Source organism: Bos taurus, chromosome 11 (assembly GCF_002263795.3).
Source record: "Bos taurus isolate L1 Dominette 01449 registration number 42190680 breed Hereford chromosome 11, ARS-UCD2.0, whole genome shotgun sequence".
NCBI classification, from domain to species: Eukaryota; Metazoa; Chordata; class Mammalia; order Artiodactyla; family Bovidae; genus Bos; species Bos taurus.
Genome location: NC_037338.1, coordinates 2,569,383 through 2,585,697, shown reverse-complemented (window position 1 = coordinate 2,585,697; position 16,315 = coordinate 2,569,383). Strand labels below are relative to the sequence as shown.

General features: G+C 52.3%; 1 protein-coding gene across 16 annotated transcripts in view; it reads left to right on the top strand.

Moving 5' to 3' along the window:
- The window catches only part of KANSL3 (KAT8 regulatory NSL complex subunit 3), a 74,979-nt gene that overhangs the window by 44,490 nt on the left and 14,174 nt on the right, over positions 1–16,315 (top strand). For 9 of the 16 annotated variants that reach the window (XM_059891542.1, XM_059891540.1, XM_059891539.1 and 6 more), the window contains one exon: positions 15,806–16,262. The exons of 1 other annotated variant lie outside the window; for it this stretch is intronic. In XM_059891542.1, the coding sequence (XP_059747525.1) occupies positions 15,806–16,081 (276 nt within the window). In that variant the 3' untranslated portion in view covers positions 16,082–16,262. Of the gene's footprint in view, positions 1–1,853; positions 4,350–4,499; positions 8,288–15,805; positions 16,263–16,315 lie in introns of those variants that run through there. 6 more of the 16 variants (XM_024999207.2, XM_005212360.5, XM_024999206.2 and 3 more) reach the window with 3 other exon arrangements.

The window sequence follows — 16,315 nt, the reverse complement described above, 5'->3', positions numbered from 1 at the left end:
GGAAATGACCTGCAGGCCGTCTGGGCCTGTTTTCAGGCAGTCTTAACCTGGCTGATGACACGGTGATGCCCACCTAGAAAACAGATCCTCACGGGTTACGTTCCTTTTCTTTTAGATGGTCCTCTTCAGCTTGCTCTGCCTGGGGCCGGTGGGGGGATCTAGTTAGAGTTGAGAAGAGAGCAGAGGTCAGCGAGAATCCTTTTGCATGGCTAAACTGAAGGACTTCTACTTGATGGTATTTACTTGAGAGCTTAGTTTTTAGCTGAGTACAATGGGTGTGTCAATTACTAGGAGGGTTCTAGTGGTGATTGTTTTCTTTTAGACAGAGGAGGTGCTTCTAGGTTAAGGCTTGCTGCTTCAAAAGCCTTTAACAGTTATTTCAGTGTGCAGACTGCCAGACAGTATGGCCTCAGGGAAAGCTCAGGCCTTCTGTCTTCAGTAAGCTGTGTGACCCTGGGCAGATTGCCTGGCCTCTCTGCATTTTCTCATCTGGTCTAGCGAGGAGGTTGGCAGAAGTCAGTGACTCAGTTGTGGTGGTGGGCTTAGTAGGGGCTGTCTCAGAAAACTCTTCTGGCTCTGGGAAGATGGATTTCTAAAAGCTGAGAAACAACCACCCATTTCTGATGTTTATATGACAATTGGAGATTTGAACACTGACTGGATTATTGTTTATTAAGAAATGGTTAATCTTTTTAAGGTGTGATCATAGTTTTAAGTTTGAAAATAATCTTTTTTAAATTGGGAGATTATAGACTACAATATTTATGGAGAGAATGAATTAAAAAAAAGAAAAGGTTGTAAACACTGACAGACTTATCTAAGGTCTGTGCCCTTATTTACCTCTGTTTTCCTGGTGGAGATGAATACTTTCTGTGTGTTTCCTTATGAAACTGGACCATTATGTGGCCCTACAGCTGCGAGCTGCAGGAGAAAGGAGAGACAGACAGTGTAGTGCCCTGCGTCAGGGTCCTGGGAATGGACTCCTTGACTGTGATCACGAGGTTTTCCTGTCTCTGGCCACGCAGTGCCCTCGGCAGGCTGGCAGGCAGCCTCCAGCTGTCCGCCCAGCGGGGTCATTGCTGCCAGCACTCCTGGTTGGGACAGAGCTCATGTGTGTACATCGCAGCCCGCCCTGGAGCCGGGCCAGCGCGTGGGCGACGGAGCCTTTCAGGTTTTGATTGTCAGACCTTTCCTCATTCCTCCTCACCTGTGTCCTCTCTCCTCACCCCCCTTTACCGCATCCTCAGAGACCTCTTAGGAGTTTTCCAAAGGCGGAACTAGAGAAATAGGGAGAACCTTTGTGGAAAAAGGCCAACTCTCTCTACTTCCTTCTTCCCAAGCTGCAGGGCTCAACAATTCATGGCATCTTCCACAGCACTTAAAAAACGAGCATGACCTAGAGCAGTGAGACTGCAGAGCAGTCACGGAAAACTTCTCTTCAACTCTGTCACCCTTGACAAGTCACCCGTTTCCTTTTTCCTGCATTCTTTCCCTTTTTTTTTTTTTTAAATAATAATAGGAGCCAGTGATTGTGGTTGACACACAGGCGCCCTATGCAGGTCAGCCCATGTAGCCTCACAGCAGCCCTGGGGAGCAGGTGCCCTCGTGTCTGTGGCTCACAGAGGAGGGAAAGGAGGCCAGAGGATGGAGGCCGCGGCCCTGAGGAGCAGTGGCGGGGGCTCTGACTGCAGTCTGTGGCTGCCAGAACACCTGTCCTTGTGCCTCTGCCGTCCCCCACCGAGCATTATTGCTTTGGAATAAGTTCCCAGGGGCGGGGTAACCGGCTTAGTAGGAGGGTCGGTTGTGCTAACCTGGCAAGCTGCTGACCTTGTTCACTGCCTCTCCCGCCACAGCGCCTGCCTCCAGCCCCCTGAGGACACTGTGCCACATGTCTTCCTTTGCCAGGCTGGTGACGGCTGCTGCACGGTGAGGCCTGGGCGGCGTGCGGTCCTGCTGAGCTGTCCACTTGTCCACAGACCTCTTTAACACAGTCATTCTTGCCTCTCTGTCAGCTGTCTTCAGGGCTGGACCTCCGGGTCTTTTGTAATCATGAGGCAAGGTGATACAGCACCAGCAACGGGACCCTGTTCCCCAGTCGCTACTGGTCTGATTCCCAGGATCTCCAGGTCCTCAGCAGACCTGGTTGGGCACGAATCTGAGGCACTGCTTCCCCATCAGGAGCTGTAACTTGACCCAGGAAGCAGTGTCAGACTGCTCACTGCATCGTGATAAAGGAGCACCTCTTGGAAGTCTGTGCCTCCCTGCGCCAAGTTAGGAGGAGGCATCTGTGTGGTCCGGGGCTGTAAGAGTTGAGGTCAAGAGCCCTGTGCTGAGGGCAAGGATCATCCCGGCCCCCCAGCTGGCGGCTCAGTGCCAGGGGGCTTGTTCTGTCCGTCATAGTCCACCGAACAGTCGTGGGAGAGGTCTTTCCAGGCAGCACTCACCATGGGAGCCACGCTGGATACCAAGTGCCTGTTGAGGCCTGGGGACTCCACTCCAAACCCACGAGAGGGTACAGAGACCCGGACTGTCCTCTTTGAGTCCCTTTGGCTGCTTACAGACCCGGAGACAGCAGCTGCCGGGAGGAGAGAGCCAGCTTTTCTTTTTTCCATCATGTTTGGGCAGTTCTTGTATTCAGAAAGGCTGAAGAGGACGAAGGGGACAGCAAACAGAGTGACCTGGAGGGCACGTCAGTGATGAAGACGCTCGGGGCTTGAGGCTTTGCATCTGGCACCTAAGGAATTGTGGATGCGACTGGAGACGAGAATTTGCCGGGCCAGAGGAAAGAAGCCCCAGCCCTGAAATTTCTGCGCTCAGTAGTGGAGCAGGGACAGCTGCTAAGTGAACATCTTGGCCGTTCGTCCCATGAAACTCTGACATCAGGACAACAGATGCCATGCTTCAGTGTTTCTGTTTCAGCTCTGTGTGTGATTCTCATCTTCTTGCTCAGAAGTGGGAGGATGATTGGCATTGACTTTCCTATTCAGGGTGCTCAGTACCAACCTGAGTCCTGGAGGTGGAGGTCCCTGGAGAAGTGATTACTGAGGATGGAGCCCTGAGCCCTTCCTTACCTCCTCACGACACTTGTGTGCAAAAGTATTTTTAGATTTGGTTTAGAATCCAGAGCTGACTTCTTTCCCTATTGTACTCTAGAAAGTTTCCAACCCAGGTGTAAGGCATCCCACGTATGACTCTTCAGTATCTGTGGGCAGGGAGGAGCCACAGCATACCATGGCTGGACCTGTGGTGAGGGTCCTGACCTGGGGGCGGTGTGCATCCAAAGCAAGCCACCTGTGTTCAGTCCAGGAGCCTCAGTCCAGTCTGAGAGTGGCAGCCGGGAGGGAGCCTGTGGTATAGAGGAATCTCAGACAAGGCAGACGGGGGTGGGGGGTGGGCGTCCAGGAAGGGCCCGGGGCAGTGCACAGCCCAGGCATGGAGTGGGCAGGTTATACACTGTAACCCCCCTGCCGACCTCCTGCCGAGCTGGTCTCTGAAGTGATTCACACAGAATTAGCCTGCATCTTTGCATTAGTGGGCAGGTAACTGCTTTCTGAAATTCAGGCAGCATTCAGTAAGTTGGAGGAAGATATGAAATGTGAAAAAGACGTCCAGGGTCAGGGGTTTGGTGACTTGACAGGTAAGATCATAACACACCAAGAGGAACTGAGGACAGTGAGACCTGTGTGAAGCTTTTAGCAGTCACTCCCAGCAGGTTCCTGAACAACCCATTCGTGACTTAGGAGTGCATTCTAGACAGCACTGGGGGGCTGCTCTGAAAGATGCTGACCCCGCTGTGGGCTGGGCCAAAGGAGAAGCTGAAAAAACATCCCGCGTTTGTCTGAATCCTAGTAAGCTTCCCACGAATGATTTCCTGAGGTTTGGCTTATACACCGGGAAGGATGCCAAAGCTGGAGAAGGGGAGTAGTGAGAACCTTGGTTCTGCTGCACTGTGGAGGGACGGGCTAAAGGGGGAAGTAGTTGAAGTCCCTAGAATCATGCTCCCCAATTCCATACTTCTGTAGCCACATTTCTTGAAGTGGAGAAGGAGCTTTCCTCTGCCAATCACGTAGCAGACCTAGAGTCCCTGACCTCGGAAGGTGACAGTACTGGCCAAAAGTGTAGAAGGATCCACAGGGCTTTAGCTGAGTTCTTGGGTGACAGGTACGTGCTGATGCCCTGTGAAAGCAGTCTTTGTGTGAAGACGAGGTCGCTGATGGAGGAAGACCTGTCCTCGGCTCCAGCGCTGGGACAGTCCTGGGCTGGATGGGGTATCGAGCTGAGCTGCTGTGACAGTTCTATTTTCCATTAGCCAAAACAATTAAATAAAAACAGATTTTGGACTGCTTCAACATGTCTTCACTCAACTTCTTACTTTTATTCTGGTAACCACCCAGTGGAATGGCACAGAAAACAAAAGCTACAGTATTATGGTAATCCCGCTGACCATCTTCCTGATGCCTGCAATACCCACGAGGTGGGTGCTGTAATTCCCTTTACAGATGAGGAGACTGAGGCACAGAGAAGCCACACAGCAGGACTGAGCCCAGACAGTCTGATACCAGTGTCTGTTCTTCTCTGCACTGTGCTGGGATTCTGAAATGGGAGACCGGAAGTGGAAATTAGCACAGGAGGTGAGGAGATGGTGGCTTGGCCTTCATGCGACTCCTTTCAGTTTAGACCCTAGGCCCACCAGGCCTGGAGTGACTGCTGCTGCCCTGGTGGGCTCTTGGCTGGGCCTGAGTCAGTAGGTGAGGTCCCTCACCCTTGATCCTGAGAGATGGAAACCTCTTTGCACATCCTGTCCCTCTGCTGCCCTCCAGTAATTAATGACTTAGCGGTGAATGAAAGAATTCCAACCTCCACGTTATCTGTGATCTTGTGTCTAAGAGGACCTTTCTGAAAGTAAAGTGAAAGTGTTAGTTGCTCAGTCGTGTCCAACTCTTTGCAACCCCATGGACTTTGCAACTTCTTTGTCCATGGGATTCTCCAGGTAAGAATACTGGAGCGGGTTGCCGTTTCCTCCTCCAGGGGATCTTCCCAACCCAGGGATCCAACCTGGGTCACCTGCACTGCAGGCAGATTCTTTACTGTCTGAGCCACCAGGGAAGCCCTTAAATTCCAGGTGCCCGCCTTCAACCTTGGAGCCCCTGTGGGTGGAAACTGTGGTTCTGGTGCACTGCTGAAAGGCCTTCACGTGCGAGCTCTTCTCGTTTCCTTCCTTACTAGAGACTTCATCTCACTTCAACTCCAGTCTCACCGACTTGGGTGTGTCACATGAAGGGAGAGGTGAAGATTAGGTTGTTAAATGATAGCTGTCTCAAATTTTAGCAGTATAAGGACAGGGCCATAGCAGGTAAGGATACAGAAGAAATTCTGTTGCCTTTTTCTCTCCCTTTCCAAAGCATATGTTTTAGTCAGGGTTGATGACTGCAAGAAGCAGGAAACTCTTCACTACCCAAACTAGTTCTAAAAGGCAATACTCTCTCACAAGGTGTCTTCACTGACAGGAGCCTGCCAGTCTCCACTGCCCGCCTGATGATGCCCGCTGAGCTGGCACGGCCAGGGGCCGGTTTTGACTCTGTCGTCACGGGTTTTCCATCCCTTTGTGAGTGGCCAGTCTCTGTCTCTCCTCCAAATTCTGAGCACAGTGCGTCTGGTTGGCTCAATCCCACGTACAGGTTGGTTTTTCTTATACCCTTTCTCACCCCAGTTTAGTAACATCCAGAGGATGAAGTCATATGGCCCATGTTTTGCCTTTCTAAGGGATTAAAAAACAAAACTACCTGAGCTATTTCGATGTGTGTGTGTTTAACTTACATTGAGAGCATAGGGAAGTCCCATGTTCATCTTCCTCCAGTTTCAGTTTCCTCCAATACTTAAAGTTCCCATAACTAATAGTTCAGTCTAAGTCAGTAAAGATTGACAAATTTGACTAAATAAAAGTTTAAAGCTGTGGTTTAAAAAAACACCTTTTTTAAAAGTGTGAAATAAATTGTGTATGTGTATGTGAAAGAAAACAGAAAAGAATGGAAATATACACATCTACCAGTTGGCACATGTCCTGCAGAGGATAAAAGGATCAGGGAGAAAGATCTATATACAAACCCCAACAAATTTTAAACAACTTAATGAAGCATCACAATACACCTAGGAGAAAGGCTAAAACAAAAAACAGAGACAGAATAAGGATGCAGGGAAAATGTATCTCTTCTACATTACTGGTGGGAGCATCAGATGGGTTTGCTCTAAGTTTTTGCTATGACTACATATTACTTGGAATATCCAGGTGGCTCAGTAATAAAGAACCCGCCTGCCAATGCAGGAGATGTAGGTTCTGTCCGTGGGTCGGGAAGATCCTCTGGAGTAGGAAATGACAACCCACTCCAGTATTCTTGCCTGGGAAATCCCATGGACAGAGGAGCCTGGCGGGTTACAGTCCATGAGGTCACAAAGAATCAGACATGACTGAGCAAATACACAACAAAAATGAATGTTCTATGGATTGAATGTACCATAGTTTTTAACTGCTCACTTGTTGAGTGGCATCTTGATTGTTTCCAGTTTGGGGCTATTGCAGATAGAGCTGCTGTGAGCATTTCTAAGTGGGTTTTTGTATAAACTTTCGTTTTCATGTCTCTGGAATAAATGCCCAGGAGTGTGATTATCAGGTCATATGGTAAATTTTTATCTTTTGAAGAAACTGTCGAACATTTTCCCAAGTAGCTCTTCCATTTTATGGTCCCACCAGTAATGTAGTCAGTCAGTCAGCTCAGTCAGCTCAGTTGCTCAGTCGTGTCCTACTCTGCGACCCTCATGAACCGCAGCACGCCAGGCCTCCCTGTCCATCTCCCGGGGTCCACCCAAACCCATGTCCATTGAGTCAGTGATGCCATCCAGCCATCTCATCCTCTGTCGTCCCCTTCTCCTCCTGCCCTCAATCTTTCCCAGCATCAGGGTCTTTTCAAATGAGTCAGCTCTCCACATCAGGTGCCCAAAGTATTGGAGTTTCAGCTTCAACATCAGTCCCTCCAATGAACACCCAGGACAGTAATGCAGAAGAGATCCATTTTCCCTGCATCCTTACACTGTCTCTGTTTTTTGTTTGAGCCATTCTAGATATATCGTGATATCTCATGTTTAAAATTTGTTGAGGTTTATATGGTCTAGGATCTGGTGGTTCTGTCCTCTTCATATATTTTCTGTAGGTGCTTGAAAGATTATACTGTTGGGTGGAGGGTAAATGGTGATAAAATTCTGTAGGTTGATGGTATTGAGTTCTTATAGCTTATGCCCTTGCTGATTTTCGTCAAGTTCTGTTGGTTGAGAGAGTGCTGTTGAAATTTCCAACAATAATTGTGGAATTGTCTGTGTCTCCTTTAAGTTTTTGCTTCAAATATTTTGCAGTTCTGTTATCTGGCACGTACCACTTAGATTTCTATGTCTTTTTGGTGGATTGACCTTTTTATCATTATGTAATGTCCCTTGGACTGCAAGGAGATCCAGCCAGTCCATCCTAAAGGAAATCAGTCCTGAATATTCATCGGAAGGGTTGATGCTGAAGCTGAAACTCAATACTTTGGCCACCTGATGTGAAGAGCTGACTCATTTGAAAAGACCCTGATGCTGGGAGGGATTGAGGGTGGGAGGAGAAGGGGATGACAGAGGATAAGATGGTTGGATGGCATCACCGACTCAGTGGGCACGAGTTTGAGTAAATTCCAGGAGTTGGTGATGGACAGGGAGGCCTGGCGTGCCACGGTCCATGGGGTTGCAAAGAGTCAGACAAGACTGAGCGACTGAACTGAACTGAATGTCTCTCTGTACCTGGTTATTTTCTTTGCCCTGAAGTTTACTTTTATCTGACAGACATTCACATGTCACATCTGATTCCATTTCTGGTTTTGGTATCTTTTTATACTTTTAGAAATTGTCTTTTATTATTTTCGGCTGCTCTAGGTCTTCGTCGCTGCGCATGGGCCTTTATAGTTGTGGCGAGCTCGGGAGACTGTTTGCTGCAGTGCATGGGTTTCTTGTTGCGGTGGCTTCTTTTGTGAAGCACCGGCTCCAGGGCTCGTGGACGTCAGTAGTTGCGGCTCATGGGCTTATTTGCCTCGTGGAATGTGGGATCTTCCTAGACCAGGGATCAACTCCGTGTCTTCTGTGTTGACAGGCAGATTCTTAATCACTGGACCACCAGGGAAGTCCCGTGCTTATCTTTTTTGTACCCTTTCTTCTATTGCCAAACATCTCCAATTATCTTCTACAATAAATTCCCAGAAATAAGACAGTCAGATGGTATGAATACTTTTTATGACTTCCTGTTGTCTAAGCAGCTTGTGATAAGTTGTGCCCTCACCAGCAGTGTGTAATGCTGCTTGTTGGTTTTGAACTGCACCTCACTTTATATTTTTAATTTAGAACAGTGGAACAGTGGAAAATGTTTCCTTTTTCCTTCTGCATACATCAGTTCCCAAATTAGAAATTTCCTGTTGAAGGAACCACATATCCCAAGTTCTAATCTGGGACATACGGGAATGTGATAAGAAGGGAGATGGAGAAATGGGTAATCTTTTGTTTGGTATCATAGCTGCTTACGTACATGAACACAAGCCCACACTCACTCACACACATGAACATTACACGTGTACAAACGTTCGTGCCTCACACCCTCACAAGCACATTACACACGAGTGATTGCATTTGTGCATGCACCAGTTCACTCCTAGGTTTTGTCTTATTCTATTTGGTCTGCTATAATAAAATGCCACAGATTAGGAGGCCTATAAGTGAGAAATTTATTTCTCACAGTTCTGGAGGTTGGCAGTTCTAAGACCAAGATGCCTACAAATTCAGTGTCTGGTGAGGCCCCCTTCCTAGGCTGTCTCTTAGCTGTGACCTCCCTTGGCAGAAGGGGGCAAGGGAGCTTTCTCAGTCTCCTTTATAAAGGCACTAATCCCATCCACGCCGGCTCTTCCCCTCATGACCTAATCACCTCCTGGAGGCCCTGCCTCCGTAGTACCATTTTCAACCTAATTCCAGTGCGGGAGGGCATGACATGAGACCACGGCAGATCCTCATGGATCCCCTGGCTGGACCGGAGGCTTCAGCATGGCCAGGGCATCCTCAGAGTCTGTCTCTGGCTTCTTTTATTCCCTTATCCTTGCCCGAAGTCCCCACCTCTACCAGTTTCAGAAGTTTTAACCACTGATCTGGGAGCGAAGGTTGATTCTGGGACAGGAAATGAGGATTTGGAGAGGTATGCCTCAAGAAGGTGAAAGCAGAGCTTCCTCCCCTCTCTGAGATGGTGAGTGAGTTTGGTTAAACCCCTGGGTGGAGCTCTGGATGGTGACCGGAGGTCTGGATTCTGACAGACCTGTGGCAGGAACCAGGGCTGGCACCTGCCACACGGGTGGTGTTGAGTAGCAGCTTCGAGGGGCAGTTATGATTTGTGTCTGTGGTGTCTCCCTTTTGTTTTTCCTAACATTTTAACAGAGTTTTGTTTCTTTCCTTGCTTAGTCTCAGGAGTGTGTGTGTGTGTTCAGGGGGAAGCAGATGGGCTTGGCCCATATCTCTGCAGCGGTAGTCAAGAGTGGCTTCTATCCCTTCTCCAAAGCGGGGTGGGGAATTGGCCCAGGTCACTGGCAGGAAGAGCTGCTCTTCTGCAGGCCCGCCAGTGTCCGGGGCAGATGGGGCGAGAACCACTTCTCCAGAATGAACCTGGGCACGGCTCCTGTGTGGGTCGGGGCCCTCTGGGAGCCACTCAGGCAGCTGGGGAATTCTGAGGGGGGGGAGGTTCTGATGCTGACTAATACGCACAAATACCGTAATAATTCAGGTGGAAAAGAACTTGGGTGGGTCCAGGACACCTGTCTGACGGCCTGCCTGTAGTCTCTGTCGTGTCCAACTCTTTGTGACCCCACGGGCTGCAGCCCGCCAGGCTCCTCTGTCCATGGGTTTCTCTGGAGTGGTTTGCCATTCCCTTCTCCAGGGGATCTTCCTGACCCAGGGACTGAACCTGGGTCTCCAGCATTGCAGGCAGATTGTTTACCGTCTGAGCCAGCAGGGAAGCCCACTGTCCCGTGGAGACAGGTAGAATTGGGGATTGGTGGTGAACAGGAACCACTGACTGCCCTGAGGGAGCCTACATTCCGGGGGGAAGATGGAGAATGGGTCTGGCAGTGGCAGGAGGGGCGAGGCGCTGGGGCCTGAAGGCACGTGGGAGGCGCCCGAGCCAGTCAGGCGTCCTCAGGTTCCCCTGAGAGGCTGGAAGGGGGCCAGAGCCGAGGAGAGAATTCGTGTCAGGTCAGTGTTTCCTGTGCTTCCAGGTCCGAGGAAGGGCCAGGCAGCTCGGAACTGAAGTGGGGCCTCAGGACTCAGCCCAGAGAGGCTGTGAGGGTGGGGACATCGCAGTGGGGAGGGCGACGCCATGGGGGTGTGGAGTCAGGAGGCTCGGAGGAAGCAGGGCCAGTAAGGAGCCTTTCACACTAAGACGTTTGAGGTTTAACTTGAGGGCAGGGGGGGTATTGGCCAGGTTTATGCAGAGCTGGAGTGGGAATGAGTCTTTGAATTTACCATCTGACTCCCTCAGTACGCAAGGCCATCTCAAATGCACCGCAGCTACTCTACAAGTGACAGTACAGTTCCTCCACTCCACTCTTGGTGTTTTCGTTTTAAATTCTTATCTTTGGCTGTGCTGGGTCTTCGTTGCTACATCTGGACTTCTGTATTGCAGGGCACAGGCTTCTTATTGCGGCGGCTTCTCTCGTTGCAGAGCCGTGCTCTCGGGTGCCTGGGCTTCAGGAGTCGTGGTTCCCCGGCTCTAGAGCACAGGCTCGGGCGTTGTGGCACATGGGCTTAGTTGCTCTGCAGCTGGTGGGGTCTTCCCCGATCAGAGGTCGAAACCCCGTCTCCTGCACTGGCAGGCAGATTCTTTACCACTGAGCCACCAGGGAAGCCCCCTACTCCTGATGCTGGCTATAGATAATCCTTCTTCACGCAGCCCATGTAGACCTTTCCCCCCCCGCCCCTCCCAGGTTGTAGGCAGCGTGCCTAGATTTCTCCCCAGAAGCTGCCTTGCTGATTACTACCCAGGCATTGAACTCAGTAGCCCACGAGCAGGTGATGTCCAGCCCTAGTTTCTAGGATTTGGCTCCCTGGCCCAAACCCTGCTCCCCCACAACCCTTGCTCATGTGGGAGGGGAACCAGACAGCTCCGCACAGGACCTGCGGCTGAGACGTGGCAGTGAGCTCAGGGACCTGCGTTTAAGTGAAACAGCCTTCATCAGGTGGTCACCAGCTAGTCATCATGTGTATACACAGCAGCTCTGTGGCAGGTAAGCCTTCCTGGGCCCTTGGCAGACATTACTAATCCATTACGTCACCTTCACACTGAGTCAGCCCGAAGCTGCAGACAAACCATCAATCAGAGCTGGTACCTGGGGTGAAGCCGATTTGCCATCCTTGTCCCAGACCAGACAGGATGCAAAGGTCAGGGTGACTCTGAGTCAGAAGCCAGGCCGGAGGGCAGTGGTCAGTATGCCAGGGATTTCAAAAGCCCTGCGGTAAAGGCAGGGCAGGGGATGGTCAGGCTGGCCAAGCAGAAATGCAGGGAAGGAGCTGATGATTCACCTTCACCCAGAACCTCAGTTTGCAAAGCACTTTCACTAAATGCCCATGACTCTCAAGGTAGAAATTACTTCCATATTATAGAAGAGGCAGTGGAGGCCCAGGGGAACCTGTTCCCAGTGTCACCAGTGTGGCAGCTACGGTTTTGGTCTTCCTGACAGACACTTCCTGTGGGGGAACAGGCCCACGCGCCTCGTACGCACCGGATGTGAGACCAGGCTTTTTCCTGAAAAGTCGGTCCTTGCCTTGGGACCCCCAGGAGGGAGGGCAGCAGAGCTGAGCCAGAGAGCAGTGACATGCTAATAAATGTCGGAGTGCCAGCTCCCGGAGGGTGCAGTCCTCTCACTTTGGCCTCGTTCAGGCTGCCAGTGTGGTGCTGAATGCAGGGTTGGCAAGAGAGGAGCCGGGGGGAGCCAGCTGCAGCGCCCCCAGGGCAGGGCCCACAGCCTGGTTCTTGAGCTCTCCCTGCAGCCCCCTGAGCCACGCAGGCTCTTTCCTGCCTGAGTAGGGACTCGCTTCTGTTGTTGGCAAGTAAAGGGCTTGAGACTCCTCCCTGAACCCATGGAGGTGTCGGTCTCAGGGGTGGGGATCTTCCCTCCCTGCCCCCTGCTCCCTCAAGGGAGAGGTGACCAGACCAGGCAAGTGGTAGGAATCAAGCCAAGGCGGCGCCCCCACAGTCAGGTGGAGGTAGGGAGGTGCCCGTCCCTGTTCTCCCCCAGCGGCCCCTTGCTGCCCAGGCGGCCTCACAGACAGGGCTGGGCAGGGACTCCACTGCTGGTCGCAGGTGGTATTGGTTCTCCAGGGAGGGCCAGGGGCCCAGAGGAGCCAGCGTGGGCCTCTTGGGACCAGGGTATGTTCAGTGGGCAGGGGAAGGCACCTGCCCTTCCCCAGCCACTAGACCCTGCCTGGCTGGGCCTCACTCGGCCACAGTGCAGAACCTGCAAGGGACCACACTCGTTTCCTAGATGTGCAGGTGTAGCCCAGGACGGAGCAAAGGCTTCTGATACCTGAGGAGTTGGGCGGGGGAGCCCACCCCCTGTCCCTGTGGCTGGAAGCCAGGGGACACTGCACAGGTGACTCTGCCATGACCCACTTCTGCCCTGCTTGCTTGTCTGGAAACCTTGTTGTTTCCCAGCAGGGAACAACAGGAAATGTTCCTAGAGTCATTTGCTTAGGAAGCTGGCCTGGTTGATCTGATGACAGCAGAGCGAAAACCGCCGCCTAGTGTCTGAGCTGCTGAAGGGCTGAATGTGGAAACGCCTGGGAGACCTGGAGGCCAGACAGGCCAAGCCCCTCAGGCCGGGGATGAGTAGGGCTGTGGTGGATAGGCTGTGGTGGATAGGCGGGTATACCCTGCCCGAGGTGCAGCCGCCCCCACTGAGTGCCGAGCAGTGGCCCCCATGTGTCCAGAAATTCTGATTTTTAAAGAGCAACCCAGTACCCACATTTTTATGTAAAATTTCTTGATTTTTAAATGCTAGCAACTAGTTACAGAAACATTTAGAAAAAAATTGCATGGATCAGTCAAATGAAACATGTCTTCAGGCCATCGTCTGCAGCATCTAGTTTTGAGCCTACATGGAAATCTCTCCCTTGCCTGTGGGGTCTTCCCAGCCTCCCCTTGTAATGCCTCCTTCCTTGCAACTGCCAGCCCGCGTCTGTGCCCACCCAGAGCCCGCTCCCCCGTGGCCCCCGCGACTCTACCCACGGTGGACTGAGAGGCCTGCCTGCTTCCAGGCCCTGTGGCTCCCCCTTCTGAAGGTCACACCAGGAAAACAGGCATCCCCTCTCCACCGTGTCCTTGCTGCAGTCACCCACAGACCCTCGAGTCCTCCTCCCAGTCCCTGCAGACAACAGTCCTCGCCCCAAACCGCTGCTGTCCTATCTGTGCTGATTCCAGGGCAGCCACAAGATTGCCAGGAGAAATATCAACAACCTGGTATATGTAGATGACACCACTCTAATGACAGCGAAGAGGAACTAAAGAGCTTCTTGATGAGGGTGAATGGAAGAGGAAACTGAAAAAGCTGGCTTTAAAACTCATCATTCAAAAAACTAAGATCATGGCATCCGATCCCATCACTTCATGGCAAATAGAAGGGGAAAAGTGGAAACAGTGACGGATTTTATTTTCTAGGGTTCCAGAATCACTGTGGACGGTGACCAGACATGAAAGTAACAGATACTTGTTCCTTGGAAGAAAAGCTATGACAAACCTAGACAGCTGTTTTAAAAGTAGACGTCACTTTGCCAACAAAGATCCATATAGTCAGTTATGGTTTTTCCAGTAGTCATATATAGATGTGAGAGTTGGACCATAAAGAAGACTGAGTGCCGAAGAACTGATGCTTTCAAATTGTGGTGCTGGAGAAGACTCTTGAGAGTCCTTCAGATTGCAAGGAGATCCAACCAGTCCATCCTAAAGGAAATCAACCCTGAATATGCATGGGAAGGACTGGTGCTAAAGCTGCAGCTCCAGTACTTTGACCACCTGATGTGAAGGCGACTCACTGGAAAGGGCCTGATGCTGGGAAAGATTAAAGGCAAAAGGATAAAGGGGCAGCAGAGGATGAGATGGTTAGATGTCAGCTCCACAAGGGTAGAAACTTGAAAGTTTTGCCCACTGAGGTGTCTGTCCAACACCCAGAACAGTGTCTGGCACCCACTGGAAATAGACATTCAGTATTTGTCAAACGGCCTGTATTTAAAAGACTGTCACCAGGAAAAGGGCCAGGACTGTACGGACATGCCTGCCAGAGTTGCCTTCACTCACCACCAGAAACCGTGCAAACGCCACAGATGGTTTGGAGGGGGTCCTAAAAATGACCCTGAAACAGTTTATGCCTCAAAGGCAGGTGCTGGCCTGTAAGTCCCCAAGGCAGAGTCAGGGACTGTTAGGGGACATGGCAGGTAACACAAAGGAACGAGTATAAAAAGCAAAGTGACGTAGGTGACCCGTCCACCTAGGGCGGCAGCGCCAGGAAATGCGCAGGGTGCCCTGCCAGCGAGCAGGCGCTCCGCGGAGCCCAGCCTGGCGTCTTAGCTGCAGGATCTCTCAGAGCTGCTGGTTCAGGATGGTCCCACCCCTCGGAATCTCGGGGCGTGAGAAAAACCACAGAAAGGTGGCATGCCAGAGCTGCAGGGCACAGAGGTCTTCCAGGAAGTAGGTCCACATTCGCCTGCAGTGTTTGCTGATGCCTGCAGTGTTTGCTGATGCCGGAGCAGAGCCGCAGCGCACCCCCCGGGGACCTGCTCAGGACAGAAGACGCCCGTGCAGAGTAGTTCCCAGCGAAGCCTCCAGAGGACGCCAGCGTCGCAGCTCTGTGCAGCCCGAGCTCAAATCCTGTTGCCAGGCCAGTGGCCCACTTCTGTGCTGGGAAAAGGCCGCTGTGGCTTTGCAAATGAAGGGGACCCCAGCGACCCTGCCCCACATTAGGCAGGGCCCCGCATACAGCAGATGCCCATATCCAGGGGATCTGACTCTAAAAGACCTGCAGCCCAGCACAGGGGCTGCTGCTGCTGCTAAGTCGCTTCAGTCGTGTCCGACTCTGTGCGACCCCAGAGACGACAGCCCACCAGGCTCCCCCGTCCCTGGGGTCCTCCAGGCAAGAACACTGGAGTCACAGGGGATGTAACTCTAAAAGACCTGCAGCCCAGCACCGAGGGCACTTGCTGGGAGGGTGGTGGGAGTTCTCAGACCTTTCCCTACTCCTTGTCAACCACGGAGACCCCATAGACTCAGAGATGGGAGCACGTGGGTGCCTGCAGGGGTGCGGAGCTCAGGGGTGGAGATCCGCTACTTGTGCTGGCGTCTCCCCACAGCAGGGAGCAGGGGAGTCCCTTCAGAGCCTGCGTGTTCATCCATCATCAGCTGATACATCTGAGATCGGAAGTCAGGACCCGGGCCAGTAGTGGCACTGCCTTTCCAAACCTGTATGGAGCTTGGCTGGTGGCTGTGCCCAGGTTCTAAGAACAGGCAGCCTGAGGAGGGGCGGGGAACAGTGCCTCTGACGGGGTACCCCTCCCACAGCGACAGGTGAGAGCACACTGCTCCCCAGGCAGAGCCTGTAGGAAGGAGGGCATTAGGCTGCAGGGTCTGAGCCCCGGGAACAACTGCATCAGGAAAAAGGCAGATGCCCAGGTGAAGATTCTGATCCCCTTCATCCCCTTTTCCCTCCAGGCATCCCCGGTGGGAACCACCTGTGCCCCCACCCCGCACATGCGGCAGGCTAGTAGAAGGGCTCACCAAGAAGACTCGGCAGCAGCCCCCCAGGCTGGCATCCAGCACCAGGGCAGGCGATTCCAGCATCCTGCTCGCACCCTGAGCCCCAGGAGCGCTGCTGACAGCTGCAGGGCATCCATGTGGTTTAGCTCAGGGTGCTGGGTCACGCCCCAGTGCACAGCTCTGCTCCCCCACGTACTCCAGGGGAACCAGAGCAAGTCCCAGCCTCTCTGAGCCTCAGACTCCGATCTGCACCGTGAGGAAGATAACAGCTGGTTGTCCCCAGACTCAACCAGCCCAGTGGGCTGAAGGCACAAGCCGAAGGGCACAGCGTGCGGAGGTATGAGCTGGAGGCTGGGTTTGTACTGGCCCTGCTCTTTATCCCAGTGACAGCATCCCAGGCAGGAGTGGGTGCTGCACAGGTCCCTCTCCTTGGCTCCCCTATGGGTGGCGCTGCCCACGAGATCA